This window comes from Suillus fuscotomentosus (genome assembly GCF_016647785.1).
Source record: "Suillus fuscotomentosus strain FC203 chromosome Unknown F5891scaffold_58, whole genome shotgun sequence".
Lineage (NCBI taxonomy): Eukaryota > Fungi > Basidiomycota > Agaricomycetes > Boletales > Suillaceae > Suillus > Suillus fuscotomentosus.
In genome coordinates, this window is record NW_024539570.1 from 55,754 (window position 1) to 83,084 (window position 27,331).

General features: G+C 48.7%; 7 protein-coding genes across 7 annotated transcripts; 4 read left to right on the plus strand and 3 right to left on the minus strand.

The window, feature by feature from the left end:
• Positions 1-772: 772 nt before the first annotated feature.
• On the plus strand, positions 773-1,134 carry F5891DRAFT_608248 (uncharacterized protein). The gene has a single exon (XM_041372447.1). It carries the CDS (start codon positions 886-888, stop codon positions 1,096-1,098), a length of 213 nt encoding a protein of 70 aa, XP_041221695.1. The 5' UTR covers positions 773-885; the 3' UTR covers positions 1,099-1,134.
• Positions 1,135-4,397: 3,263 nt separating this feature from the next.
• F5891DRAFT_1055217 (uncharacterized protein) lies at positions 4,398-6,039 on the plus strand. The gene is made up of 5 exons (XM_041362652.1): positions 4,398-4,515; positions 4,568-5,173; positions 5,232-5,337; positions 5,544-5,876; positions 5,924-6,039. The coding sequence occupies exons 2-4, from the start codon at positions 4,568-4,570 to the stop codon at positions 5,654-5,656; spliced, it is 825 nt and encodes a 274-aa protein (XP_041221696.1). The 5' UTR covers positions 4,398-4,515; the 3' UTR covers positions 5,657-5,876; positions 5,924-6,039.
• F5891DRAFT_1055220 (uncharacterized protein) lies at positions 5,937-6,484 on the minus strand (the record flags this gene model as incomplete). Its single annotated transcript, XM_041362653.1, is given in 3 exon segments — positions 5,937-6,093; positions 6,155-6,235; positions 6,254-6,484. A coding segment is annotated over 1 exon segment (231 nt), but the record flags the coding sequence as incomplete, so codon positions are not given.
• Positions 6,485-8,123: 1,639 nt separating this feature from the next.
• On the plus strand, positions 8,124-8,852 carry F5891DRAFT_1055222 (uncharacterized protein). The gene is made up of 2 exons (XM_041362654.1): positions 8,124-8,508; positions 8,578-8,852. The coding sequence occupies exons 1-2, from the start codon at positions 8,401-8,403 to the stop codon at positions 8,806-8,808; spliced, it is 339 nt and encodes a 112-aa protein (XP_041221698.1). The 5' UTR covers positions 8,124-8,400; the 3' UTR covers positions 8,809-8,852.
• Positions 8,853-8,890: 38 nt separating this feature from the next.
• F5891DRAFT_1193353 (uncharacterized protein) lies at positions 8,891-9,715 on the minus strand (the record flags this gene model as incomplete). Its single annotated transcript, XM_041367724.1, has 3 exons — positions 8,891-9,094; positions 9,148-9,222; positions 9,269-9,715. 3 exons carry the CDS (start codon positions 9,713-9,715, stop codon positions 8,891-8,893), a joined length of 726 nt encoding a protein of 241 aa, XP_041221699.1.
• An 84-nt stretch (positions 9,716-9,799) lies between these two features.
• On the minus strand, positions 9,800-10,362 carry F5891DRAFT_1193354 (uncharacterized protein; the record flags this gene model as incomplete). The annotated part of the gene is made up of 2 exons (XM_041367725.1): positions 9,800-10,066; positions 10,129-10,362. The coding sequence occupies 2 exons, from the start codon at positions 10,360-10,362 to the stop codon at positions 9,800-9,802; spliced, it is 501 nt and encodes a 166-aa protein (XP_041221700.1).
• A 13,653-nt stretch (positions 10,363-24,015) lies between these two features.
• Positions 24,016-24,831, plus strand: F5891DRAFT_959093 (uncharacterized protein; the record flags this gene model as incomplete). Its single annotated transcript, XM_041375623.1, has 4 exons — positions 24,016-24,171; positions 24,284-24,370; positions 24,420-24,524; positions 24,589-24,831. Coding segments are annotated over 4 exons (591 nt in total), but the record flags the coding sequence as incomplete, so codon positions are not given.
• Positions 24,832-27,331: the final 2,500 nt, after the last annotated feature.

Sequence of the window (27,331 nt, forward strand, 5' to 3'; positions counted from 1 at the left end):
CCGTGACTGCTTATTGTGCCGTGCTGGACCCCGCCCTGCGCCGATTGAGGTGGACTACGCGTGTTCTTGCTACATTAGGCCTGGAGCCTCGTGGAAGACAATGAAAAAATATATAAGTATCATATCATGTCATTGTGAAAGTCGTATCGTATCGTGTGCTGTAACTTACTTGGGTCGTTTTGTGCGAAGACTAGATGATGACACCTGTTTGAAGGGAGGCGTCAAGCATTACCACAAGACAACCCTTTCCGTATCATGCAACACAAAACGCTAGAATTTTATTCCCGATGAAGCGCCTGTACTGCGGGTGAACCAACTTTACAGTAGCACATCGCAAACTTCTGTGCGGTCCGACTCCGGTGCCAGGTAGTGGATATTGTCGCATCCACCCAAACCCCGTGACTCAGAGTCTATGTCTCCGCAATACCGTGCCAAACCTACCCATGGAGCGTCAAATCTTAAGGCAAAGATACCGTATCACCGACACGTCAAACCACTGGGTACACTTTGCTACACCGTTGACTCGGTGGATCATCATGCCGTTGAGTGAAATCTGTCTATCAACATGTTATCGCGGGCCTTACTTCCAATAGAGTTGTAATATGCGATACCATAGAATTCCTGCCAGCAGTGGGCTACTAGCTCAGCTCCTCACTTGACGACCAGAGGGGATAGGTTCTGCTGGCAGTGAGCCACTAGCTCAGCTTCTCACTCGATGACCGGAAGTGATAGGCTTTACCTAAACAATGATGCCAAACAGAATGCTGGCTAAGACGCCAAGTGTCACTTTTCAGGGGTATAAGAGCGAGTCATCTTCCTACCATCCACTTCATCCCAAAGAGATTTTTCAAGCACCTCACTAGTTTATACCACCTCGCACAGATAATGCGTCTCTCCTTCCTCACCGTTATTCAAGTTGTTGCGCTGGCAACATCTATAACGTCCGTCAGTGCGTATGGGGGGTGTCACGACATCACCAAGTATTGCGTTATGGACAGTGACTGCTGCGATAAAATAACCTGTCGGCACGTTGTAAGTAGTAGTAGTTTGCTTCGCATCAAACTTTCACTTGATGTCTTACCCTTCGGGGCCTGGTAGTCGTTTCCCCCATATTCAGCCTGCTTTCCTCCTGACGACGATCCTCAGTGAGGAAGCCGGTCAATTAATATACTGGTGGGTCGTTTTTCCGCTTTCCCGTAGTGCTGTTATCGATTGAATAAGCAGTTCGCTTGTGATTGAGACATAGATAGAGACAGTGTTAGCTATGACTTATGGCTCAAGCGGTCACAAAGATATCCCCCCGTTAGATCTTGACTGCCCCGCAAATGAGGCGACCAAAATACGAAACTTTCTTGAGCTTCACATCAATCGAATATCGTCTCTTCATCACGTTCGAAAGAAAAGTGGACCATCCCGAACTTTTGTTAGACAACAACCTCTCAGCATCTCAAAAGTTGGCCATACAAGGGTTAGATTATCGCACAGTCTATCTTGCAACTGCCATCCATTGAGCGTAATCTCAAGGTCATTCGCATCAGGCCGTGTTTCGACACCGTACACTTCTCGTCGTTCGGTCCTGTGCGCTGACCTGATAATTGTCGAGATCGTCATACGTCTTCCTAAAGCAATCCTGCTCTTGCTCTGACTATATCCAAATTTCTTCTCGTTAACGATCTGCTTGACACCCAAGCTAACAGAAACCTCATACACCAAAATCCAATACTTACGCGTCGTACATAACACTTATACCGCGCACCCATTATCCGACCTATTCGATGTTATCTCGCTGCCCAATTTGTGCATGCTGGAAGCTCACTTCAATTTCAGAAGCTACCGAATATTGAGGCCCCATGAATTGCTTGAGGATTTTTGGCACGGTCGAAGTGTCCCCTGGAGAGACTGGTTTTCAGCGGTTGAGCGACTATGACAGATGCCGAAGCTAGTGGAATACATTGCAATTAGTTCATCAGGCCGATTCATCCTGGATACGCCAACTACTCGTGGAACTGCCTCTAGTTTTTCGCCACAAATGGCCAACAAACGCCATGAGATCTTTCTTGCGACCGTCAACCGAGGTTTTGTTCTGGCAATCCTAAGAATGAAATCAGACACGCTACCAATGTCACTTGCCCGCATCAGGAACGCAAGCGCAAGGATCTACACGGCACATCACGGCTCCGTGGTATCGCCAGACTAGCCCGCTCGTGAATAGGCTGGTATTGTTGTCTTTTGGTGTAGACAGAACTTGGGTTTGTAATCCGAATACGGTAGAGTAGGTAGAGCGGTCGCTTCGTGGAGCTGCCGAGCCATGGAGCCCGGAGCGTGCTGCCGAGCCATCTCACCACACAGCATGGACTATACTCCTCACACACACGATATGAATCCCAGCAGCCCAAATTTTGCCATCTGACGATACTGCCAAATCGATCAGAGTCGCGCCCATAAGGGTGTAAAAGCTGGTCGTCGTCCTATAGTGTTCCCCCGATCCTCGGATATATCATTCGAGACCCCCCTCAGGAGATTCCATATTACCTCGCACAGGAAGTACGTTTCTCCTTCCTCGCCATCGATGCTTTGACAGTATCTATGTATGCCAGTGCATGTAGCGTGAAGTAGTTTGCAAGATATCTCTTCGGGCTATATATATGCACCTGACGTGAATATGAACAGGTCGTTGTGTCACCAGGATTAAATCACATAAATCACCTGCGCGCCTTAGGTGTCCGGGTTCCTGACCTAGCCCGAGCAACACATCGCGACAATGAGTCATTTTTCTGCTTTCGCTTGGTATCACAATGAAGTAATTAATTATATCTAGTTCGAGGCCAATCAGTACAGTTGTTTTTGGACAATCCTTTATACTGCTCGAGCAATGTGGATGTTTGAACTCATTAATGATCTACCGTGCCAAATGAGCGAATGTGATCTATCTCGTCAACACGAGGGATCACATCACCACGGGCCTACTTTCAAATCAAATTATGACATACAAAGTTCTGCTGGCAGTGGGCAGGGTCCACTAGCTCCGTTTATCATAAGATAGGTTCTGCTTAAACCATTCCGCCAAACAGAATTCCGGCTAAAACAGGCATTATTTTTCGCAAGTATAAGAGCAGGTCATCTTCCTACCGTCCACTTTACTCCAAAGATATTTTTCAAGCACCTCAGCAGTTTATACGACCTTGCATAAACAATGCATTTCTCCTTCCTCGTCGCTATTGTTGCGCTGGCAACATCTATAATGTCTGTCAATGCGTGTGCGCCACGGGAAGCGCCTTGCGTACATAGCCGTGACTGTTGCGATCAATTAGATAAATGCGTCTATGTTGTGAGTAGGAATGGTTTGCTTTGCATCAAATTCTCGCTGAATGACTCGCCCTTTGGGCCTCGTGATATTAGCTAGATGGTGCTTGGATGTGCTATCATAAGGGCGATTAGTCTCAAGAGGAGAGCGTTAAATTAGCACGTAGCAACACACTGGTGGGTTATGTTTCCGCTTTACCGTTGATGCTCTTGTTGATGGGATAATATGCAGTTCGCTGCTGATTGAGAAATGGATAGAGGCAATGTTGCAAAGTGAATGAAATGTTTGCGCACTTGTTTATCTTGGTATGAACAGAACCTGGGCTTGTAATTCGAAATAGTTTAACCACATGGTACACCATCTTGGATCCAGAGACAAACATGAAAGGCTGGAACAAGGACAAGGCCGCCGATCAACAGTCACAAGACCATCTTGTTTTAAGACTAGCAATGAGTTCCACAGAAAATGATGATCGATACAAGTAGGCAGAGTCAACGCGTCTGACCGTACTTAGGTGTAGTTGCAACGTGAGATGGAGACTTTCTGAGAATATATATCGGACTTACTTGGAGTGAGGAAAATACTAAATATGATTTTGCTATCAAAGCCGGGAGTACCAGGCCAAAACTGAGGATGCGTAGATGCGTTCAGAACGACTCATATCGGAATATTGGCAAGGATTACATGACAAGCTAGTAACTAGTGAGCCATAGCCTGCCTCGGGGACGGCGCAGCCATGTACAATGATTTCATATTTGCTATGAAAATGGAGGAATTGAATCAATGTGTTGGTTCGTTCCTGATCAATCGATTCGCCATCCACTCTGAAATATGGAAATGAGACATACATATTCTGGACTGCTCCTCCGTTATTGCAGAAGAGAGCATGTTGAATACTGTATATGCATGCGGTTCCATGTACGCAGCAGATGGCTGTCGACGTCTTGGGAGCCTGGTCAGCCCTCAACGTGCACGATGTGACCGCACCATGTTCGTAGGTTCTTTTTTCGTTGAATGCGTGTACGCTGTGGTGCAGGAACAATTGCCACTTGGCCAGTGCGAACTTTTAGTGTGGGAAGGTGCTGGTTCCCCAAAGCGGGCTTTGCCCACCGCCATTGGCGCTCGCCTTTATATAACACGTTGACAATAGTCGTGCAGTGCACGCTCCTCAAACAAAAGGTTCCAAGACCTGACCTACTATCTGGTACACGGTAAATAAGCCTCATCCTCTCTATTCAGTACCTAATCTTAATCCCGTTCCAGATGTCAACACAATCACCCACCGTACCCACCGATTTCTCAGTGGAAGCCCTCATCCGTTCCTTCATGACGATCATCCTCTCCGAAATTGGGGACAAAACCTTCTTCATCGCCGCCATTCTCTCCATGCGCCATCCTCGCCTCGTCGTCTTCCTAGGCGCTCTTGGTTCCCTTGCACTGATGTCTATCCTGTCAGCTTCACTGGGTCATATACTGCCTGCGCTTTTACCCAAGAAATGGACTCAGGTTATGGCTGGGGTACTGTTTTTGGTCTTTGGGAGTAAGATGATGATGGAAGCAAGGGAGATGGGGGGGAAGGGAAGGGAAAAGGTCGAGGAAGAGATGAGAGAGGTGGAAGAGGAGATAGAGGAGGACGACATCGAGGCGGGAGGTAGTATTCCGCTTGAACGGCTCGAGGAGGGGGAAGCAGTCTCTTCATCCTCAGGTGCGAGAAAACAGAAAAAATTGAGTTCGAGTGTCGCGGAAGGCGTGAGGAATTTTTGCAGTCTTATCCTCGGGCCTGTTTTCGTGCAGTCCTTTGTGCTTACTTTCCTTGGAGAGTGGGGGGATAGGAGTCAGATTGCTACGATTGCTCTAGGTGCTGCTGATGTGAGCTCTCTTTTTCTTTGTTGGTTCGAAGACCTGTGTTGACGAGGCGTATTTTTAGAATGTGTATCTCGTGACGGTAGGGACGGTCCTTGGCCATACGTGTTGCACAGCGCTGGCGGTCATAGGAGGGCGCTATGTATCGAGTAAAATCTCCGTCAAACATGGTGAGTCGTCTATTTCCCCTCAATGATTGTCCTTTGCTTCGGAATATCATCATACCCTCATGCATCTATTCGATGCTCGACGTCTATGATTACTTCACAGCACGCATGTCATTCTGCTGTGCTTCCTGCATGTTATTACCTGCCGATTTGTTTTATTTGTTTCGATTTTCCTGTCTGTCGTCATCGCAACTAATCCGGCATTGCAGTGACCCTAGGGGGTGCAGCCCTTTTCCTCATATTCGGCGTCATCTATCTCTACGACGCGCTTGCTAGCTCTGCGGAAGAACTCTCGATGCCCATTCCTGTGGGGGAGTCGTGAGCTAATACTTTTTATTTATTTAGGCTCGGTCATGATAGCACTCCAGCGCCATGCCTGCATTGACGAAACGTTTCAGGCTTTTTGGCTGGGTATTTCGCTCATTGTGTACTTAATAATATATAGACATGCTTACAATGGGACGATTATTTATACGGTATCGCGGTATCGTTGTGTTTTGTTTTGGTGTGTGAGACAGTTTAGCATACAACAGTTTGCAAAAGTGAGCGTTCCATCTTCTTACGGCTTCCCAATATTAATTATCGATAGCATTGTCTCGGATCGCTAGTTTCGGTGGCCTCTTGAACTCAGGCTCAGTGGACGACGAGCAAGACTAGGCATGGTCAATCATTTTTAGATAAGTTCACATATTTACATTGCTCGAGCGGTATGAAAATTTGACCAAAAGCAACTGTAATGATTGAGTGCGTCACTGCGAACTAGGTATTGCACCAACAAGCTTTAGCATGATACTAAAGCGAAAGCAAAAACATGACTCACTGACGCGACATGCCGCTCGGGCTGTCGGCTCAATTTTCCCTCCGCCAGTTATGGTCTGCAGATTCCAATGTGAGTTTTTACCTAAGGCGAGCAGGTGAGTCATGTGGTTGAATCCTGGCTGCACAGCGACTTTCTCATACTCACGTCAGGCTGAGTATGCACACACAACATAGAATCGCAGCAATCTAGACGTGACGTGCAAATTTGATTCTCGGTTTTACATGCACTGACAAACATGGATGCTGTCAAAGCAACAACAACGGCGAGGAGGGAGAGACGCATTTTCTGTGCGGGGTGATATGATATCTCTGGGGATGGGAGAACGGTTTCACTGTAGGACGACAACCAGCCTTTATATCCTGCATATCCATATGGGTACGAATTTCAATTTGGCAGAATTATGTGAGTTTTGCTGCATCAACTACTGATTTCAAGTTGAGCTGTCTCTGAATCTCTTCCCAGTGCTCCACTGTTTCGGAAATTCAAATTTGGCCGCTATTTATTCTGTAACCTGGCGTCCGCTGTCTTAATGGACACAGCTGCAGAGCATATAGCCTTCAATATTATTCCTGCGTAGCACCAGATTAGTGTCCTTTATACAGTCTGGTGAAACTTCAACACTGTGTCAAATGTATGTAAAGTGCTAAGCGTATATTTGCAAGTCGGCTGATAAGTTGTCGTCAGCGGTGCCAGTAGTCTGGCTCCTTTTGGCTCTCGTCACTGATCTGCTAATAATGGGATATGCACAGCCAAAGCTCGCTACTGGTTAGTACACGCTCTTTTTCACAGGTCAGAATCAAGCCAATCACATTTTGACAAGTGATATAGGATCCGTTCTTTATTTCGTGGCATTGCTCGTGTCGTTAGTGTCGTGGGCAGAAAGGAATTGGCCTCTTGGCAGATGGCAGAACGGCAGAATGGCAAAAGTCGGCAAAATGTATTGTGAGCGTTTTTAGCTCTTTTCAACTATGTTTGTACTATGGCAAAAATGGTTTTGAGTACTACACTAAGCTATACTCATGAGTCAAAAGTGCATCAATATCATACCCTGATGCACTCTCTGAGCTTTGATTGAGTACATTGATCTCTTCAACAAAGCCAGTTGGCACCGTGGATACCTTCTGCCCCATCATTTTCTGACAGTTGGTCAATCCTGGTGATCAGAGTCTGCTGCAAGGGGAGGAATCCATGCAAACGACCTTTGAGTCGACTTGGAAGTTGCAGAAGCAATAGATCCAGGGATAGAATTGATAGAATTGAGCCTTGATTGCATTTTTTGTAGTGAGCCACACTGCACAAGCATGCCCAATGATCATATTTTTCAGTCAATTAGATGGATGCTGTTGTGCCGAGCAGCAGTTGCATGTGAAAAAGTAGTGATTTGAGTTGTTTTTGACCAAATTTTGACTTTCTCCCCAGTAACTACTAACAAAGTGGTTGGACACAATTTTTTGGACAGAATGGCCCTTGGGCTTCTAGGCCACATGTCATATTTTTATTGTTTTTTAGTAGGAACAAATACTAGTTCAGCGTATTTCTGCCGACTTCTGCCAACCACCCTTGACCTACTGCCAGCAATTGCCCCTTGGCAATTGCCACTGGCAGAATGGCAGCATTCTGCCAACAACACTACGTGTCGTGTTGCACCCCTTGCTAGCAATGCAACGAAAAATTTGCTCAACTCCAGCACCATTGTGGTTTTCATTGGACTCGGTGGCTTTTGCTGACCCTTCTGCGACAAGTAGCATCGCATCGAGCCTTCGAGAAGTAGAGGGTGTCTTCACTCCACCCTTTCGGGTATCCTTGGGGTCTCACAAGTCCACATAGCGAGGATCCTCGTGATAAGCAAGTATCTTGCTGTCCAGCTCGGCGAGTTTGATGCGCAATATTGTGATATTCTTGTTCCGACAGACGAGGGTTTCAATCAGATACAACATATTAAGTAATCTCGGCTCCAGTTCTCAGACGAAATCACAGAGGCGGGATCACACTTTTGCTGCAGCGAGCGCGTCAAGACTTGTCCCAGGCAAGCGCCGAATCACGGTTCTTTGCCCTCGATCACGGTTTCAACCAGGCAGAATCACACTTTTCGTGGAGCGGATCACAGGTTTTGATCACGGTTTTTCGGTGGGCAGGAGAAGTCTTCTCCTTGGAGATTTCTCGGACGACGGGGCGGGCAGGTCGAACAGTAAGTGGGTCTTCTGGTCCTGCGCTGCGCTGCTGATGCTGATGCTGATTTTGACGGCATGGCAGAACCTGCTGTGAGATCTCTGATGGAGATGGAGGAGATCCTCCCCCCGCCCCGAGAGCTGTGGACAGTGGCTTCCACCTCCTGCATCAATCATCAATCACAGGTAAGTACCATATCGTCGTTCGCCTCTGGGCACACGCATTCCTTCCATGTTGATTTTGATGGTGCGCAGGGACTCGCTGAGATGATGCATAATCTGATGGAGATCTCCCTCGCCCCAAGAGTTGTGGCTTCCCCCCTCTGCGTCAATTCCAGGCCCAAGTCCAACATCATCATTTGCCTCTGGACACATGCATTCCACAAACTCCTCGAGGCCTTTGAAGACGCGAATCTGGTGAAAGGAGACACAATCTCACATTGTACTAGGACTAGTAGCAGACCGTCATTAGACACACTATTGTAGCTGGCAGGCAGAAAATGATCATCAGGGTGGGGTTCATTAATCAACTTGAGTTCAAGGTGGAAAAGAAAAGCGGGGCTCATCCTCACACAGATGATGCGTTGGTGCTAGCAGCAGGCGCTTGCGTCCGTTTCTTCTTTGGCTGAAGTTTTGAGTGGAACTGTGGGACTGACATGGAGCCATGCTGCTCGTCCAGAATTCGAACGGCTTCTGATGTGTGATTGCCAGCGTCCATCGTGGAGTTGATGTGTGCGATGAAGAACATGAATTGGGACCACTGTCGCCTCACCTGGAACAGAGTCTCAGATGTGAGAGAAAACGAAGGAACCAGAGACTGCTCACGTTGTTGTCATTGTGTGGCCGCCAAGCCTGACGGCGCCCTTTGCGAGTCGAACGGTCCTTTGTTCCTCCCCACTCCTGCTCAATGAGCTGGAGGGGTGGCATCTGACCCACACTAGTCAACGATCATGCCCTCATGCCAAGCCGCCCAGAGTTGTTTGATGGTGTGGTATTCACCAAGGTTATGAGGATGCCAGCAGGCCCAAAGGAGGGATGGTTGCTTCACCATCTCGAAGATGGAGCTCCAGCTGCAGTTTCGAGCCGTGAACTGAGGGAACTGTGGTACAGACACAATGATGGGGTCACAGAAGGCCTCGGCTGATGGAATGATGAGATCGCGACCTAAATGGAAGTCGGGGGGCATTGCTGGTGAGAGTGGCAACACATGGAAGGAGTGGCCGTCTCGGACAATGGTTACCGGGTTCATATTGGGCTGCAGATGCAGTGTGGGTGTCGATTCTTCAGCAGTGCAAGCTCTGTGCTTATTAGTCTGAGACAGAGGAGGAGGATGCTGGCAGGCGTCTCCTTGTGCCATTGGTGGCCTTGAAACATCAGGACCCGCAGTGCGCATGGTGCTGCAGCCAACACTGGATGCAGCCACAGGTGAGAACCTGGCTCCATCATAGTTCTTCGATGGGGAGAGTGGTTCTGTCCGTCAAAGAAGCCAGTTGCAGTGGGAGAGGATAGTGTTTATGGTGGTATCCGATTGGCGCTGAGAGTTTGCGAGAGACACAAAGGCGCTTTGAGTGGCAGCCTCTCCAAATGAACTGCTGATAGCAAGGTCAGATTGTGCGGTGGCCTCGAGAGCTTCCCTGGCCCTTGGCCATTGCTGAAGGAACATCTTGGCCTCACTAGACTGAATGACCTGCAGCCGTTTCAGAGGGGCAGAGTCTGGGAATGACTCGTGGATTGCAGCAATGACCTAGTATGTGAAGTACATCATATCAGACCCAGAGACACTTTTAGTGGCTTTGGAGCTCTCACCTGCCAGAAGTAGCCACGAAGCAGCTGCAGCAACTCGAGGAAATTGATGGTGCCATAGTTGGTATCAGGTGCCTGGCGGAGATTGGCCAGGGCATCCTCGACGAAGGGAAATATTTGCATCTGTAGCTCAGCCGGGACATCAGTTGTTGCCCATGGAACACTATACTGCTCTCCAACGTAGAACCCAGCCAGGGCACAGACAGCCTGTAATTGTAGAACAAATGTCAAATTCATGTTACAGCTACTGTTATGCACTCAAATAAATCTGTTATGCGGAGCCCTAAGAGGGGCGTCATCCGCTAACGTTCGTGATGTAACCGGAAGGGTCCGGTGTAGCGACTGAGACTGGCGACGTCGAGTCGGCAGATATCAGAGACGCGCGTGTCACGTGACTTCTAAGACGGATGTCTTCAAAGTCACTGACGTTCTCAAAGTAAGGACAGTCTTGTCCGAACAATGAGGTAGTCGATTGAGGTAGACTTAGGCGCGATGAGCACCTAAGAAAAGATACTAGAGACTGAAGCTCCCTCAGCTTCAGAGGGAAGTATGTTCGAGGGAAGATTGAGTAGATTCAAGTTAGGGAATCTAGTACAAAGTGACCGACTACTTATACTAAGTGGAAAGGGTTAAGGGCAAGGCTACCGTACTGTAGGTAAGGGCAAAGGGGAAACAGAAAGGGTATAGGTACGCTGGTAGCAGAGCCTGATTAGTGATGTGAGGTCGAATGCGGAATGAGACCGAGAAACGTTGGAACGAGCCAACGGTAAATGATACAATGCGCAGCACGCATGAGTCAGAGGAAAGATAAGACAAGATAAGGAAAGCCACATTGGTGGCACGAGTCAGAACGAGTCATAGCCCGAAGGCACGTGCGCACGTTGGTGCGATAGGAGGGGGATGAGGGACGGGGACAGTCCCGAGGATCTGGTCAACGGATAGTCGGTAGAGAAGTACGAGCCGGAGGCATACGAGGGCGAGGACGAAGGGGAAAAATGATAGGGGGGCCATGTAGCCGATGTTACTTGTAACATTACCCCCGTTTCAAGGTAGAGTTCCACGAACTCTTTAATCATCGTCCAGGGGAACGTAGTCGTCCTGGTTGTTATACCACTTGGGGTCGAAGTCGAGGTCTTCGAGCCAGGAGGCGGCTTCGATTGCGTTCTCTTCACGTTCTTGCTCAAGGCGAGCAGCGTCCTGGTCATACGCAGCTTCGAGCTGCTGCATGTCCCTGTAGAACCGGTCGGAAGAGGTTCCACGGCGAAGGATCTTTCTGCCGTCGAGTCGAGGGCAGAAGGGAGTGAGATGTTTTGGGGCAAATTGCCCACAAATGCGGCAGAAGTATTGCGCGCAGTGTTTCTGTTTGTGTCCAAAGACACGGCACTGGCGGCAGACAACGTTGCTGCGGTAGACCTGGGTGGTCTCTGTGGCATCACGACGCGCGTCGTTGATGGCGTCTTCCTGGGCTTCCTCGCGAGGATAGTGCCTAGTGAAGTTCTGGGTGTGCGGGCGATGCGCATGGGAGAGGGGTAGTCCTAGGGACAGGATGGATCGTGCATGAGCACGGTGATTTCGGCGTGGCGGAGTGGGAAGAGGTTCCGGAGAACCAATAGAAAGGTGTGGGACCACTTCAGTAGGTACCCAATCGTCGGGGTTGAGAACAGGTGGTTCGGGAGGGCACTCATCCAACTCTGGGATGGTGATAGAGATGGTGTCGACATCAAGGATGGGGGAGGGGTTACGTGGAGCGTAGAGCTTGCGTTCGTATTCGTTGTAGAGACGGTCGATCTCGGGATTGGTCAACTGGGTGACGTTGGGGATATGCTCTGGTGATTCAGAGCGGGGTAGTTGGGGGAGGAAGGGGGTCGGAGCTCTGTCATAGACAGCGTGCTCGACGACTGCAAGCGGGTCAGGAGGGGGATTAAATGCCCGCTCCTCCTCGATGGCCATGACAGCAGCATGGAAGTTCCTGAGCTCAAACAGATTTAGCAAGGCTCGCTTGATCTTGCCTTGGTTATATCTGGTCGAGACAGTGGATAGGGAAGTCTCCCTAGCCAGGTCGATCCTGGCGATATCGCCGGTGAGGGCGTCGGTGGCCCTGAAGGCCTGGACGAGGTTCATGGTTATGTCGTCGTTGGTGCGGTTGAGATAGTTGTCGAGTCGAATTGCATACTGGGGGTCGCAGATGACTGCTTCCCAGTAGGCCCGTTGCCTATCTTGGACAACTGAGCGAAGGGATGGTCATCGGAAGATGGTGTATCCCGGGGGGGAGGGCCTATCATGGCCATGCGTTGGCTGGCTCGTCGGGTCGCGGTCGGAGGCAGACGCATGAGAGGTAGCGGATCAGTGCGAGGAAACAGACGACACTGAGACCGACATAGTGAAGCGTCTTTCCTTGGGTAGTGGCGTAGGTGGGGTATTGGGTAACGGGTCTCTGTTTGTCGATGGGTTTGGGTTTCGTGGGGCGGTGGCGATTGCGGATTCATTGGCGATGGAAGGTTTTGGTGTTGGTGTGGATGGGTTCGTCGGTGGGGTCAGCCCTCGTGTAGTGAGGGCGGTAGGAGAAGTTGCAGTGGCGTTTGTTGATCAACATGAGATGGCGATTGAAGCGATCTTGAGTCGCTTCTTATACGCCTTCAGGAGCTCCGCTGCGGACTTCAATTCTGTTTCGGGGAGCCACGTTCGTTCGGAGGCAGGATAGCCAACCCAAGACACGAGGTACCGGCGACGCGATCTGGTACCCTTGTGTTGGAGGATAGCTTCCACTTCGTAGTGTTCCTCTCCATCGATAAGATCAGGAGGAGGTTCGGTGAAATTCGGTCCATGCACGTCTGTCTCCTGATAGGAGGAAAGTTCCGAGGCATGGAACATGGGGTGGATACGCCAGCTGGCAGGCAGCTTTAGCTGGAACGTGATGGGGGAGAGGACCTTCTGGATTGGGAAGGGTCCATATCGTTTCGGGGCGAGTTTCCTAGAAGGGAATCCGGTGATTAGGTTCGTGGCGGATAGCCATACCTTATCACCAACGTTCCATGGCTTGTAACACTGGCCATAGGAACGATCAGCCATGCGTTGCTGCGCGAGGCTGTGGCATGCAAGGGCTTCTTCGTGGATTTTGGCGAGTGATTTGACTCGGTCTTCGGCGGTTGGTAGGGTAGAGTCGGGGAATAGATGGGGGATGCCTCGTGGTTCATAGCCCATCATGAGATAGAAGGGGGAGGCATTTCTGGCAGAGTGTCGTCAGGAGTTATGAACGAATTCGGCCATAGGCAAGTGCTTTGCCCATTCAGAGGGGGTCGTCCGGCAGTAGATCCGGAGGTAGGTTTCGAGCTCTTGGTTGAGCCGTTCGGTCTGGCCATCTGTCTGAGGGTGGTAGGCAGTGGAGAGTGCGACTTGGTAGTCGAGGAGTCGTCCTAGCTCTTTTGCTAGCTTCGAGGCGAATTGGGGGCCTTGGTCCGAGATGATCTTGTCATAGAGTCCGAAGCGCATGAACACTTTCTTGAAGAAAAGTTCGGCTACTCCTTCCGCTGTGATGGTTTTTCTGCAAGGGCAGAGAATTACCCCCTTCATAAGCCCATGGTCTACCACGACCATGACAGAATCGTAGCCGGCGCTCTCGGGGAGGTCGGTGATTAAATCAACCGAAACCTGAGCGAAGGGCCGGAGGGCCGAGGAGGGTATTGGGGTGAGGGGAGGTGTCGTGGGGTGGGTGTTAACCTTCATCTGCTGGCACATGGCGCAGCCATCGACATATTTCCTAATGAAGGAGCCCATTCCGGGCCACCAGTAGGATTTCTTGACGTTCCATTCGGTACCGGAACGCCCGGGGTGCCCGGCGGTTGGGTGATCGTGATGTAGAGACAACACGCGATGCCGGAGGTCAGGGGGAACGTAGGCACGATCCTTATAGAAGAGAACACCATCGGTGAACCTCCAATCGGAAAGTGCAGACTTCATGGGGGGTGCGCACACCCCGGAGAGAGCGTCCAAGGCTGTTTTCACAGTCTGGTCGGAGGGGTCGTCAGAGAGTCGTTGGAACTCGTCTGCGAGTTCAGCGTCAATTAGACGGGTGAACAGGGTGTCGGGGAGGAGGATACGATCCTCGTTATCCTGACCAGCTATAGCGTGGTCCGGACGTCGGGATAAGGCATCCGGTGCAGCGAGCTTTGTTCCGGGAACGTGGTGAAGTTCCAGATCAAAGTTGGTGAGCGTGAGGTGCCACCTGGCCTGTCGTTGGGTGAGTCGTTGTGCGGAGCGGAAATAAATCAGGTTCTTGTGATCCGTGAAGACAATGACCGGGTGAGGATTTCCTTCAAGGAAGTGCCTCCAAGCCTGAAGGGCTCGGATGATGGCAAGGAGTTCCCGGTCGTAGATCTCGTAGTTCCGTTCGGCTGTGTTGAGAGACTGGGAGAGATAGCCGCAGGGGTGGTAATCCCCATTGCTATCTGTCTGGAGTAGGACTGCTCCAGTCGTGAAGAGCGAGGCGTCAGTTGCAAGTGCAAATTGTCGCGAGGAGTCAGGGTTCCGCAGAACCGGTTCGGTGGTGAAAAGCTTCTTCAGATGCTGGAATGAAGCTTCGGTGGAGTCGGACCAAGAGAAGGGGATCTCCTTCTTGGTTAGGTCTAGGAGAGGGCGTGCGATGTCGGAGTAGTGGGGAATGAAATGACGGTAGAAGTTGCAGAATCCGAGGAAGGACCGCACGTCCTTGACCGAAGAGGGTTGTTGCCATTCGCTGATGCCTTTCAGCTTGGCAGTGTCCATAGCGACCTGTCCGGGTCGAATGATCATACCGAGGTACTCGACTTCTTGAGAGTCGAAAGTACATTTCTCGGGTTTGAGGAAGAGAGACTCTTTGCGGAGTTTCTCCAACACTCGGCGGGTCCTCTGCCGGTGTTCGTCCAGGTTATCTGAAAAGATCAGGATGTCGTCCATATAGACAATTAACCATCCTTCGTTCAGTTCTTCTGAAAACGTCTGGTTCATGTAAGCTTGGAAGGTGGCGGGTGAATTGCACAATCCAAAAAACATTACCTTGGGCTCAAAGAGCCCGTATGAGGTGGAGAACGCGGCTTTCCACCTATCGTCGGGATGAATGAGGATATTGTTGTATCCTGAGCGTACGTCAACCTTTGTGAACCATTGTGCCTTGTTGAGTTTCGCAAGCAAGGGTGGTATCAAAGGGAGTGGGTACGCGTTCTTGATCGTCCATTCGTTGATGTATCGGTAGTCCTGGCATGGGCGGAGAGACCCGTCCTTCTTGCCGACAAAGAAGAATCCAGCAGCTTGAGGAGACTTCGAGGGTTGGATGAAATCTTTGGCGAGGTGTTCGTCCAAAAATGCTTTGATAGTGTCGGTTTCCTTTGGTGAGAGCGGGTAGGCTCGAGAAGACTTCGGAATGAAGCCTTCCTTCATTTCGATCTTGTGGTCTACTCCCGGTCGTGATGGAGGGAGTTTGTTTAGACCATCCTTTGCGAAGATGTCAGTAAAATCATGAAGATAGGAAGGTACCAGTTCTTCAAATGATTTCTTCTTCTTTTCCTGTGCGTCCTCCATAGCAAATTCTTGAGCTTTGTTGGAGGTCTTCGTGTAGTCCTGCTGAGAGGCGAGGATCCAGAGGTTCCGGAGAGGTTTTGCTCGTTTGTGGAGAGCCTTCCGGATTTCGTTCTTCGAGGTCCCATCCTTGGTGAGCGGAGTGTCGAAGGAGATGTTCTCGATGATCCGGACGGATGTTCCGTCCAGAGCATATTCCACTAGAACTTCATCGTCAGTGAGAGGATAAGTGGAGATCTCCTCAACTTTATCCGCGAGATGGGTCTGTCCGACCCAGACATCGTCCATGGTGTTGAAGTCGGTGTCTTCGAAGGGCATAATGATTGGCGCCGTCTTCTTCTTGTTACGCTTCTTGCGTTTCTTGATTTCTTCGAGGCAGTGTTGAGTGCCTTTGGGGAGTCGTTTGAGGGGTGAAAAGTCCTCGTCGTCGAGTTCTTCTAGGACAGCCTTTTCTCCATGAAAGAGATATGGCTTGGCCTTGCTTTCTCGCCGGGAGGCATTGAGTTCCCTCTCCACCTCCTTTGACCTATTGGTCGCAGGCAGGGAGATCGTGTTGGCCTTCCAGTCGATATTGGGCATCATGGCACTAAGCCAAGGTTTTCCAAAAAGTAGATCATCATGCTTGGAAAGTTTCGTTACGTTGAACTTTCCATACATAAGTCTCTGATCAAGACGAATGAATAGCATGCAGTATTGGGTTACCTGTCCTGCCGAGGACGGGCTTCCGTCTACTGTGGTGATCCGGAAGGGTTTCTTGAGTAGGTGGGTCCGGATCCCATTTCGCTTGACGAAGTCATAGCTAATGAAGGTCCCACCTGCCCCTGAGTCGATGATGGCGGTCGACTGAACGGTTTTGGCACTGCAAGAAGAGAAAAGTGTCACCGGGACACGAAACTCATTGGATTTACCAACAGCTTTAGTATACAATGCGCAGATAGAGGGAATTGACCGTTCGACAAGCCCTCTCTTTAAAAATCCTTTCTTTTGACAAGGTTGACTTCCATGTCTTCCTCGTCAGAAGACTCGTCAAGCTGGTGGACGCCAGACTTGCTTGGCTTCTTGCCTTTGTCTTCTTCGTCGTTCTTGTCTCCTCGGCGCACCTTCGGGTGGAACCAGGAGTTGTTTGCTCGATGGCCCTTCTCCTTGCATTTGAAGCAAAGGCCTTTATCGAAGCATTTCTGTCGCTCCTCAGGCGTGAGGGAACGATCGACGTCCATAGCATCAGGATCGCGTTGGCGGACCTGAGGTTTGGGGACGTGCCGGTGGCCGGAAGGGCGTACCGATCTGTTGTTGGGCACAACTGCTCTTGATCGCTTGTAGTTGGCTTCCAACTGTGTCGCGGCAGTGTACCATTTATCGATGGTGGTGGGGATGACCTCCTTCCCGTAGATGGCGGTTTGAAGTCCTGGTTTCAACCCTCGTTCGAAGAAGTGGATGAGGGCGACGTCCTGCTTGAGACTAGCAGTGGACGACAGGGTCTTGAACATCGCAATGTAGGGCATCACGTCGCCGGTTTGGCTCAGACCATGAAGCTTGGTTAGAGCCTCAGTCATCCGGTCGATCGGGTGGAAGGATTCGATGAAAGCCTTCTTGAAGTCCTTCCAGCTACCGAAGTCGACGGTAGGTTTGTCGAAGGCTGCTCGGTAGAAGGTGTCGGCCCAGACGCGGGCGTCTCCATCATTCATGTACTGGAGTGCAACAGTGACCTTGGTTTGGTCGGAGCTGTAGATCGTCGAGTTGATGAGGAAGTATGTCTCCACCGAGTACATCCAGCGCTCGGCATCATCGATGCTTCCATCATAGTTCTGTGGTACTCCAGCCTTTAGTTCAGGCCTGGATACAACCACTGTCGGTTGTTGGGTGGGGCCTCCGGACATTCTTGTTCCAGGGTTCGAGTTGAGGTTGCCGTACGGTTGTTCGTCGGGAAACTCGTCGGAGGACGTGTGATCTTCTTCCGATTCTTCTTCTTCGGAGTCCGGAGTGTTGGGATCACGTTCCCAAGGGTACTTCGGGATCCAGGTAGTCGTGGTGTCTGTCGGTTAATGGGCCATGCGGATGGCAGGGTGCAAAAAAGGAAACTTGAATCTTTTGTTACGCACTCAAATAGATCTGTTATGCGGAGCCCTAAGAGGGGCGTCGTCCGCTAACGTTCGTGATGTAACCGGAAGGGTCCGGTGTAGCGACTGAGACTGGCGACGTCGAGTCGGCAGATATCAGAGACGCGCGTGTCATGTGACTTCTAAGACGGATGTCTTCAAAGTCACTGACGTTCTCAAAGTAAGGACAGTCTTGTCCGAACAATGAGGTAGTCGATCGAGGTAGACTTAGGCGCGATGAGCACCTAAGAAAAGATACTAGAGACTGAAGCTCCCTCAGCTTCAGAGGGAAGTATGTTCGAGGGAAGATTGAGTAGATTCAAGTTAGGGAATCTAGTACAAAGTGACCGACTACTTATACTAAGTGGAAAGGGTTAAGGGCAAGGCTACCGTACTGTAGGTAAGGGCAAAGGGGAAACAGAAAGGGTATAGGTACGCTGGTAGCAGAGCCTGATTAGTGATGTGAGGTCGAATGCGGAATGAGACCGAGAAACGTTGGAACGAGCCAACGGTAAATGATACAATGCGCAGCACGCATGAGTCAGAGGAAAGATAAGACAAGATAAGGAAAGCCACATTGGTGGCACGAGTCAGAACGAGTCATAGCCCGAAGGCACGTGCGCACGTTGGTGCGATAGGAGGGGGATGAGGGACGGGGACAGTCCCGAGGATCTGGTCAACGGATAGTCGGTAGAGAAGTACGAGCCGGAGGCATACGAGGGCGAGGACGAAGGGGAAAAATGATAGGGGGGCCATGTAGCCGATGTTACTTGTAACAGCTACAAAGATTCAGACTTACTGATTTCGGGATCTTCACGGCATATGTCTCGCGACGTGTGTTTCCTTCCCAGTGGCCAATGGCATCAACTTCATCAGCATGTACCCTGAAGGCCGTCAGTGAATAAAGCTCTGAAGAATACACTGAAAATCACAGACCCCATGTCCTCCATCATGCTCAGCATCGTACGGCGAGCAAGATGCAGCTTTTTCTTTGATGTTATTGTTGTTGGGCCCAACATAGTGGTGTACATTTTCCGCAGAGTGTCGCCGCTTGATGGCTGTCCGACATGCTTTCCAAACATGAGTTTAACCTACAGAGCCCTCAGCATGACATCTCTGATATACTGATCAGCAAAATGACCTAACCTCGTGCCATGTGGGTGACCGCGACCAGTCCCAGCCATGAACCTTGCTCATCAGGCCCTCTTGGTCAAATTGATAATGAAATGAGATTGCAAGGGCCCCGATTGGGCACTTCAGCGGGTCCTTGTGTGGAAGTACAAAGTTGTAGTCAGGCTCCTGCTTCTACAGGAAGGTAAAGTGACTCGTAAATACAGTAGCACTCAGCCAATGAGATCACAGATGCTCACACCAGGCTTCACAACCTTGGTCTCATGGTAGAGTGAAAAAACACCAAAAAAGAACTGCCCGCTCCCACTTCTCCTCCCATCAGCTGTCATGTAGTCTGGAACAAAGACTTTGTATGGTTGGATGCAGGATAGTGGAAGGTTGACAAGCTCGTCACCCCAGTTCAACGTGGTGCATTGCCACATCCAACACTGATGAGCCTTGATGATAGATGGCACTGAGGAAGCCAAAGATGGGTGGTGATCTTGTGCGAGCACGACAGAGGGACTTACATTGAGTGAGGGTTGTGAAGACAGACTTCTTGACTTGCTCAAAATGTTCAGGAAATAGGTGGGAGTCCAGTATTGTGTTCTCCGTGACATCAAAGTCTTCACACCTAGAAATGAATGTTGAAAGTCAGTAGAGAGGTCAGCTAGGAGTGTGGAGAAGCTTACTCAAGGCGGAGGCGTTGTGCTTGAACCATCAGTGCTTTGTAGAAGTCCGAGATACGTGGAGTGAATGCTGGTCGTGCCTGCTCAAGAGACATGTTATCATCAACCTGGCGGCGCTGAACACGACCAAGCATTGACATTGTCTTCTTGAGGGAGCTCTTGTATTTGGTCAGCAAGAGAGCACAGCGCAGTTGATTTGAAAAGAAAACTCACCGCAGACAGAGATCCATTTGCATGATCTTGTTCACCACCGTTTCGGGTGAGCAGTTTGCGGGTGCCAGTGTACTTCAGGTACTCAATAATGTGGTGCGCATCAATGATCACATCCGGGACTTGTCCTGATGCGATTGCAGTGGTCAACCAGCGCTAGTTAGCAGAAATGTCAGAATGCAGCCACTGAAAATGATATTTGTCAAGATTTACCTTCCATATGTTGAGGACACTTTTCTCTGTATTCTGTCCACTTTTCCGGCGCGTGCTCATGATAAATTCATCGACCTTACAAAATGACCATCAGCCGACATTGCAACTTCCAGGAAAACATGCACACTGACCCATGTTCTCGCTGTGTTGATTGCATGCATGCACTGGCCTGGAAGCAATCAGTACAAGGCCAGACACACAAATCACGATGCTTACCACTCGCATGAACCAGCGGTTCATCATCATCTTGACCATCAGGGACATTTGCACCAGTATCATTGATGTCGTCTTCTATGTGGCTGCTTTCACCACCATCGAACGCATCTTGAAATGAGCGAGCCAGCTGACTTGCATCGTGTGCAGTGAGGGTGTCAATCTCGTCAAGCTTCTGGGTAGATGCAGACTCGGATGACTGGGTGGGGGCCGTTTGGCTGCCAGGTTCGGCTGGCACAGGAACAGTGCTGATAATCAAGGGGGTAGATGATGCGAGGGCTGGATTGGGAGCGCTGCCAGGGGAGTGTGTGATGAAGGACTAGAAAAAAGACAAGTCCACATGCACATACCTTGGGTGTGCTGCAAGCCGTGCAACAAGGTCGGCCTTCCTTCCTCATGTGCCCAAGTTCTGCTCGCGGCACAACTGCTGGAGTTGCTTCACCATCGATTTGGCGCTGATAAATGTCTGTCATCAGTATCAATGAGTTTCGAATGAAGGATCCACTGACCTGGTAGCGCTTTCTCCTCCTCCAGATAGGTTTTGTCCAGCAGGGTTTTGAGACTTGCTGCAAGATGGCACGGTGTAGGGATTAGCTGTGTGAGTTTGTTAGTACCAGTACATACAATGAATTCCCCCTCCCCCCCTCCTCCGAAAAAAAACAAGCTCACCTTGCTGACAGCAGGATGGCCAACTTCGCACAGGTCCGAGTGCCACTGATGGCACGCTGTGATTGGCCAGTGCAAGTAAGGCAGGGTCGATAGCATTAATATTGTTGTTGTTGCGGTCGACATCCATTGCCAGTGGATGGACCATGAAGATAAATCTTGGTGTGAAACGATTTTCGCGCCAATAACACTGGAGTAATGGGCTTGAGATGGAGACAGCGACGATGTCGACGACAATGACAAGGAGGTGGCGGGCGAGCAAACCAGAAGGGTGGGATTCCCTTCCCCAAAAGGACATTTCCGGTCGATTCCTGGGGAAACAGCCAGGTCACGTTTCGACCGTGATTTTCCCTGCCAATCACGCACCTAAAAGTGTGATTACCCCCCAAAACCTTTGCCTGGGGTTTCCAGATCCTAGGCAGGTGGAGATTGAAAGCGGAGGCAAAAAACAGGCACACTCACACACACAAATAGAACATGTTTTTTGCCTCCGACTTGAAACTCCGCATTAGTGTTGCCAATAGCTTGGCTGAAAACCGGTAGCCACCCAAGCTGAGCTAAATTTAGCTAAGCTGAGCCGAGCTGGGGTACCCTGGTTTCATAACGGTACAACCTGTTCGCTGACTGCTGGTTTTGGCTCAATTTTGGCTGGCACTGTGGCTCAAACCCAGAATGGACGACCTTGTCGTCGTTTGCGACTGACAACAAGAACAACGTGCTATTTCGTTATCTACACTTCCTGCTTTGCTATTATGTATCTTACATGTATCCATCCACCACATAATCTTATAATGACCTTGGAGCAGTATCTGGCACCCATGTGCATCTTGGTTCTCGTGCCATGGTTTTTGCAAGCTTCAAGCCCACCGCTCCGCTGCGCCTGAAGATCGATATCAATGTGAAAAAAGAAATCCTCTATAGTCACACTCACACAATTCCCATTTACAAGCCGAGCTGCACAGTGGTAATCAGTTCTATTGACTCGTTTTAGTGCAGCCATGATACACGAGCTGCGCAGCGGCAATCAGTTCTATTGACTTGTTCTAGTGCAGCCATGATGCATGAGTTGATAATGAGGTGAGTTTTTGTCATTTCAATGCTCGGCACATAATTAACATTGGTCTTGTGACTGGCAGGTGTTTCCAACTTTATGTGTCTACTAGATGCAATTGATGACATCTGGTGGGACAAAAACTTGAACAGCGAGAAACCTGAGCTGACCTTCATAGTTGTGGGTAAACAGTAAGTCTACAATCTTTCTATCTATCAACATTTGTTGCTCATTCACTGTTTCCCCAAGACACCATGTCCGATTCTTCCTGAAGAACAAGTATGTCGCTTGGCTATTACCTCCATTTGTACTTGATTTACAAGTGCCAAGTCTCATTGTTACATAGGCAAGGCCACGAGTTTGTGTATTGTAAGTCCGTCCGCAATATAAATACCACTCATGACTGACAATTGTTCTTCAGCTTGTCCTCCAGCTCATTCTTCGGTGCTGTTGACCCTACCCAGCTCAACATGCCTCCGCTGACGACATTCTGCCAAAGCTCATGCCACTGCAAATACAATGATTGCCCTTCCAAATGGTGCTTTGCAAACTATGTTTGCACTTGAAGGGGAAGGTTGTTATACTTCCTTCGTTTTTTTGATAGTGAAGTACTAATCCTGCAGTAGATTTTTCTCGCCAGCTGGATGCTGTCTCACCTGATACACCAACACCAGGTCGTTCATCTCCTGTCCCTCAGTTCCCAGTTGAGAACCAACCATCAGAACTCCGTGGCACGAATATTGTTGAACCAGTCCTGCCAACTGTTACATTTGCAGTGCCGCCTCATATTTCTTTTGCAATACCACCACAAACTGTGGCCCAAGACTCAGAGGTGCTGGCAGGTGCACAATGGACTCCTGGAAGACTGCCTCGTGTTGTAGGCACTCCACGCACACCACGTGCTGGTCCTCATAGTCGTAACCGCGGTGTTGGTCAGAAAGGTCATCAGCATGCACGCAATGTCTGGGCATTCTTCGAAAAGTGTGATGATAAACATTGTTGCATATTTTGCCAGTAAGCTTTTGAGTTTTGTGTGACTGTTGTCTTATTTAGTTTGCAATTAGCCATCAGGTGGCTCTCAATCAACGAAAATCACCAGCAAAGTATAGTTCCAACACAGGCACTGGAGTCCTATGAAAGCATCTTTATGACATGCACGGGGATGCGTGGATTGCAGCTTGTGACACATTTCAGATTACTATTGACACTAAAGGGGCTCAAGCAGTGGTCATGCGATATCATGCTCGTCAGGCAGAAGCTAGAAGTTCAACAGTAGGAAGCTCTGATGCTGCTCGCTCATTTTCACATGAAGCATTTGTTGATGCACTCATTGAACTCTTTGTCGCTGAGGACCTGGTCAGTTTGTAGGTGAACTTTTATGATTACGCTTACATCTGTCAATAGTCTTTCAATCTTATTGAGAGCCCACACTTACGAGCTCTAATCAAGATGCTACGTGAAGAGCTTTCTGATTCTGACATTCCCCACCGGACAACATTGCGAAATCGACTCTCAGAAGTCTTCACAGAGTATCTGGACACGCTACGAGATGAAATGAAGGTACTGATTTATCTACTAGTAGACTTGAATGACGAGTCTCATAACATATCATTGCAGGTTTCATCGGGCAAAATCTCATGTACCACTGATATATGGTCTGACATCAATCTGAGGCCATTCCTGGCTGTGACTGCATATTGGATCCAATGTGTCGTCGAGTCCTCACCATCAGGTCCCAAAAGTGAACTTAAACTTCGAGTCGACCTCATTGGATTCCATCAAATTCCAGGTCGTCATGATGGCGAGCATCTTGCACAGACATTCTTGCATATATTGAAACAGATTGAGATTGCTGAGAAGGTAGGCTAACTTGTATATCCACCTTCTTCATTCACAATTGACACTTCGATTTAGCTTGGTTGGGTGACTGTCGATAATGCCACGAACAATGACACATTCCTTCATGTACTAGAAAATGAGCTTCGTCTCCTGGGTATTAACTTCAACAAGAACTTGCATCATATCCGGTATGCTGCATTCAAAATGTGCACTCATCTAAGGTGCTCACTTGTCTAGGTGTTTTCCCCATATCATCAACCTGACATGCAAGGCAGTCCTACAAGCAATAACAAACATGGATCATGCGCAGAATGATGCCATTGAATATGTACCAAATATGCCACCATCGAGAGACTTTATGAGTGCTATTGAGCGTGATCCAATTGCAACTGTCCGCACAATTGTTCATGTTGTGAGTCACCAATGTAACTCACCTGTTTTTCATATCTGATGTTATACACTAGACGAGAGCATCAGGACTTTGACGACAATGCTTTTCCGAAATTGTCAAAGTCACAAAGCAGACAGATCTTCAACTGCTATGTGACATTGACATTCGTTGGTCATCAACATTATTGATGATCGAGTGTGCAATCTTATTACATGCAGTATGTTGTCCCTGCATTGGACATTTCTGAGCTAAGGTCGAATTTTCAGGCCATTGATAGGTTTCTTGACAGCCATGACTTCCCAGAGCTCAAGAAATATAAGCTCAATGATGTGGAATGGCAGGCCCTCGATGTTTTCAAGGATATTCTCAGTGTATGTCGCAGTTTTAAGCCTTGTGATGTATTTGTCATTGATTGTGTCACTGCTACATACTCAGGTTCCACATGCTTTCCAGCAGAAGCTTTCATCCGAGAAGACACCAACATTGTGTGACAGCATTCCGTCATTTGAAGCCATGAGTCGAGTGTGGCAACAACAAGCTGACAAATATCCTGACCGTGCAGCTGTCATTCAGCCTGGACTTGATAAGCTCGAAGCTTATCGTGCTCGTATATCTTGTGTACCAGCTTATGTTTTGGCAATGGGTGAGTCCTTGAAAATATTCAGATGCGAAGTTTAGCTCAAGTCCTGCAGTGATAAATCCTGCCATGAAGTTGAACTGGTTCTTGGCCAATGCACCACACCAAATGCAGCGGGCGAAGAATCTTGTACTCACCGAGGTATATATATAAATTTGGTTTAAGATTCAGTGCCCTTACTGATTGTCTGCTTGTATGTATTAGCTTCAAACTTACTCAACAACGTCAGAACATGATGTTATGGCTGTGGAACCCACTTCTGATGTATCTTGGGCTGATAATATCCTTGGTATGTCAATGTATCATTGACCAGCAACACAATGACGCAGTGTAGAAGCTGAGGTTGATGCATACTTGCTCGACTCTGAAATTGGTACAAGTAGCTTGAGTTACTGGCAGGTATGTTTAAGTTTTGTCTTTCTTTGTGTCGTGATTTGATTCCATGAATCAGGAGAATCAGTCTCGCTACCCAACACTATTTTCTCTTGCCATGGATGTCCTTCCGATTCAGGGTTCAGCTGTACCATGTGAACGGGTGTTTTCTTCTGCGAAGGAGACAATTACAATGTGTCGCAACCAAATGAGTCATCAAATGATGGAAGCACTGCAAATGTTGAAGTTTTCATTCAGACATGGCTATGAACTCAATTTCACAGCATGGATGGACAAGAAAGCAGAGATTCGGGAGATTGATCAGTTGATGGATGAGGAACTTCTTGTTCCAATTGATATTTCAGCTTTTATTGACACTCTGCTTGTCGAGGATCACTTTAATCATGTCAAATAGTGTTTTACTATACAAATTTCCTTTTCTGATGACGAGCTTCGAGTTGAACCATGAGCCACACCAAACTCGAGCCAAACCAATCAAAAACTGCTTCAAGCCGTGTTCTTATAAACTACTTAGCTTACAAACTGATCAGAACTGAGCTGAGCTGAGCTGAGCCGAGCTGTTGGCTACACTACTCCACATATGTGGCTGTGCTACATTCTCATGTGCCCTAGAATGTTGGGAACGAGACTACATATTAAGTAGATTAACCCAAATTAACATGACATTTTGGACCTCTCGGTAAATTAGCGCTAATCAGCATTGCGGTGTCTCAGGCTGGTGACCACACATTTCAATAAACAAGTATAAAATAGGTGCACACATCTGATATCTGAGATGCGCAAGGTATGTTGTTTTGAGAAGTCCCTGGATTGTTCCATCTAAAACATAAGAGGTGCGGTCCAAATCCAAATCCTACAGCTTCAACTCGAACATACATATATAATAACAAGCGGTCACCCCCAGTCAGATCCTACTACAGGCATATACAGACACATACAGAGCCTGTATGGACCTGTATTTTTCAACCAATCTCTGTGTAGACCTGTATTGAATTAGGCTCAATATAGCAAGGCTGTATCAACCTGTATAGGCTTGGATCAATTGCAATGGTTGTAGTGATACAGGGTGATTGGTTACATGGCAGAACTAATGAGCATGAGGAGAACAAGTATAACGGGACTCTGTACATAGACTTTGACGTTGAATTTCATGGCAGGCATGTACAAACATGGCACTAGACACGATTTGCATGAAGTAATGCTGTCATTAATGCTCTTCATTTGGTCTGTTTGGACGAGAATAGTATCCATTGTTGTGAGGACGGAGTGCCAGTGCATGACATCCCATGCTAAAATTTCAAATAGAGTCCCCTGTATGAATGACATTCACACATACTTCAATAGTTCTTCCTACTACTATCTTCATTCATCCTCTTGTCATGAGAATCTGATACACGTTGAAGCTTAAAAGCTCGACAGTAGCTGTCTCTGTCAAGCATCCATTGGCGGGTGCAGGTGCCTACTAGGCTAGTCCAGTGAACTCGTGAACATAGAACTGCGAGGTGCACTGTAGAAACAACAATACAGTGAGGCGCGAACGAGGCTCCAGACTGTATCTATAATAGTTGTAAGGTCGTGCATTGCCTAGTCTGCTATACTTGAGACAACAAGTGCATTCGACCCTAAAGGGGAAGCGAGTGAGCAAGGATCTAGAGGTATGCACTGAAGCGAAGCATGAGAAAGTGCAGGTGTGCGCAAGGCGCGGGAATGCCCGTGCGCGTATGCGGAAATGATAGAGAGTAAGAGTGAGTTTGCTTAAGTGATGATTAGATGCAAGATAAGAGATGAGAGATGCAACATGTAGACAAATAGATTTCTACTATGTTCTGCTAGGTAAATAGTGGGTAGTTCCCCAGTCCAAAAGTGAAGTCAAGTAAGGTAAGGTGAAAAAGTTCTCCGAAGTGGTATGTACTGCTGGCACTTATATATGGCGCCTAAGCACTACCAAGTAAGGTATGTAAAGATATATATCATGATAAAAATAAAGGTGGAATGATATGCAAATAAGGGAAACAGAAATATATGCACTAGAGAGCTTGGTGGACAGTGGATGGATGCTTCTGGATGGCTGGCGCTATAGGGTGCTCAAGCGCGTATACATCGTGAAGCGCGGGAATGGTGCGCGCATGGCGCGCGTTGCGCGGGAAA